A 2953-nucleotide genomic window follows, 5' to 3' on the forward strand; every position below is an offset into this window, starting at 1 on the left:
TCGTGGCCGCGGCCGGCTGCTTAGCTTAGCTCACGCGGGCACGCAGCCGTTGCCGCCCAAACCATTCGACGGTCGGGAGCCACACACAGGTTTCCGCCTTTCCGGCCGCCCGCGGCAACCGTAAGCTAAAGCATTAGCCCCCATGTCGTCACCGCTTGCAGTTATTGCGTTCTCGCGCTCATCCTTCCTGGCGGACCAAATTAACGAATTGCAGGAGACAGTACAGGCGGCTCTGGTTGGTTCGGTCAGATTCAGATGCGTCTCGCATGTGCAACGACGAGTGCAAAGGTGCGTGCAGCATCGTGGTATGTTCGCACCATATAAAGCATGAGAAAAGAGGCGATCGAACGAGTCGGTACGGTGTGTGTGGCTCATTGAATCGTGTGCTAACTCCAACCTACTCGTTAATTGGCTAGTACAAACTACGTACACCGTACCCACTAGTCTTCCCATCCATCGAGCGTGAAGTACTAGTAGTACGTGTTTTACGCACCCAACTAGTGAACCAATTGATGATGAGATGAGGAGGAGGCGAGTGACCACAGCTGGAGATAAACCGGCAGAGATCATAACTACACAGCGCACAGAGAGAGCAATACGCAACACGCAGAGGCAAGCTAGCTGGAGATGCTAAAGCCACGGGCGAGGAAACAAAACGAAACCGATGGAGGTGGAGAGATCAGAGATAGAAAGGACAAGGAAAGGCTCCGCCACTTTTGCGAAAGCCGCAAATGGGGTCAGCGAGAGAGAGAAGAGAGACGACCCCCTATGTTTCTTCCAGGTTCCCAACCGCTCATAAAACTCGCCTACCAGCACCCGAACCGCACTCGCAGGCAGTAAAAATTGATCTCTCGGAGCGGTGGACACATCTTCTTTTTTTAACACTGATAGACGTACAATAATTTTATTACAAAACTTTTACTAACACATATTTCTCAACAGTTTGATTTAACTAATAAAAATTATAAGAAATTTAGATTTACTAACGGCTTGTCACATCAGAGTTTGTAAGTATTTTGTAAAAAATATCTGTACGTACAGACTTTTTCCTTTTTCTTTTTTTTTCCACGGAAGACGACTACTCCACCAACCTTTCTAGCCGATCGAATCCGTTTTCGCTTTGCCTCTCGGGGCGGTGAAGGAAAGGATCGGGGGAGGCTGCGGCGGACGCGGTTTTCGATCGCTTGGCACTGGCACGCACCATCGGAATCAATGCCGAGTTGATCGGCTCCGCGAAGCGAATTGGCGCCCGGAGACCGAGAGGTATAGCTGACGGCTGACGCTAGCTGGTCGCTGGGGGAGGCGGAACCGTGCAACGGAAACGTTCGTTCGCGACCGCGGAAGTAGCCGCCACGGGACAAAAAGGTGTCAGGACGCTCGCGCCGTTGCGCGCGAGCACACGATTGCTGCTGCCTGCGACGTTTTCATCAGCACTGCTCATCAGCAAGGTGGTTGTGTGGGAAGAGACGGAAATTTTCGGTCATATAGTAGTACCCATCACTATAATAAGGAAAACGGTATGTACACGTACTACGTACAAAGCTACTTGAGCACGAACGAATAAAATCTTGGTTGATTAGGCTGCCTCTCGATCTACGACGTCGATCCTAGCTAGGTTTCACTCTAGTCTCGTCACTGTAGCATGTAGCTTTAGCTACTTCCTCAATCATGCGCTGACGCTTCCCGAGGCGGGCGCGGCGGTCCATCCGGAGGCACGTACGGCGGCGACTGGTAGGCAGCAAGCTAGACAGGTGGCAGTGGCAGTGCCTCTGCCGCCGCAGGTGGTGCTGGTGCCACGACGGGGGGCGTGTCGGTGGCGCCGCCGCCGGAGCTGGCCTTCTTGGCGATGGCGGCCGTGGCGGGGCCTTCGACGGCGGCGCGGCACATGGGGCACGTGGAGTGCGCGCGCAGCCAGGCGTCGACGCACTCGGCGTGGAACAGGTGCCCGCACTTGGGCAGCTGCCGCACCTTCTCGCCGGCGTCCACCTGCCCGAGGCACACGGCGCAATCCAGCGCCGCCGCCGCCGCCGAGGCCTCGTACCCGAACGTCGGGAGCGCGGCGATCGCGGCGGCGCTCATGCCGTGGCTGTTCGCCTCGGGCGCCTCCTGATCCGCGGACGCCGAGCCGCCGCCGCGGAGCTGACGGCTCCGGCGGCGGCGGGTGCAGGTGTACCAGATGGCGAGGTAGACGAGGAAGGAGAGGATGCCGATGGAGAAGGAGAGCCCCATGAACAGCAGCCGCGCCCGCGTGCTGTACTTGGAGTTGTCTGCGAACAGCCACGAGTTGGGCGTGTTCATGGTCCGCCTCTTTCTTGGCTTCTCACCGTCGAAGGCGGCAGCGGCAGCAGCAGCACAGCAACTCCACTCCCCTCGCAATCCAATGAAGTCCTTTGGTTTGGGATTGGAAATGGCAACTCCGGTGAAGTGGACGTGAAGGCGAAGCAGCTGGGTGTGGGGCGCTTGTAATTGGCGGCCGGAGCAAGCTGCGGGGATGGACGTTTGCTTTGTGTTTTGGTTCGCGTTTGCTGGGGCAAAGGGGGGCGCCGGGGCAATATATAAAGGAGGAGGCGGGTCAGTGCTAGCTGGTGGTGGCAGCTTCAGCTGCACGGTGCGCAACTCGCAACAAAAGGTGACGTGAGGTCGGCGGGGCCGTGAGCAAGTGAGCGCGCGCGAGATATTTATGCGACGCCGTCTCGGTGTGGCTGGCTGCTTGCGCGCTGCCCTGGCCTGTGGGAAGATTGCAATTTTCTATCAGAGCAAGTTCAATAGTAGAGTCAACTAGCTGCTATAAATCATCTATAACCAATTTAATAACCAATTAATACAATAGTTGCTTACTATAATATTAATATCTGGTCTCACCTGTCATATACACATTGCGTTTGGAATCCGTACTGCAGCTAGCTACAGATATATAGCCCGATGCTCTTCTCTATCATCTTTATCTTTTTAA

At 55.6% G+C, this 2953-nt stretch overlaps 1 protein-coding gene across 1 annotated transcript; it reads right to left on the minus strand.

Annotated features, from left to right (window-relative positions):
• Window positions 1–1612: 1612 nt before the first annotated feature.
• On the minus strand, window positions 1613–2634 carry LOC127755433 (RING-H2 finger protein ATL39-like). The gene has a single exon (XM_052281115.1). It carries the CDS (start codon window positions 2296–2298, stop codon window positions 1744–1746), a length of 555 nt encoding a protein of 184 aa, XP_052137075.1. The 5' UTR covers window positions 2299–2634; the 3' UTR covers window positions 1613–1743.
• Between the last annotated feature and the right edge of the window lie 319 nt (window positions 2635–2953).

The sequence above is a fragment of the Oryza glaberrima genome, chromosome 1 (assembly GCF_000147395.1).
Source record: "Oryza glaberrima chromosome 1, OglaRS2, whole genome shotgun sequence".
NCBI lineage: Eukaryota > Viridiplantae > Streptophyta > Magnoliopsida > Poales > Poaceae > Oryza > Oryza glaberrima.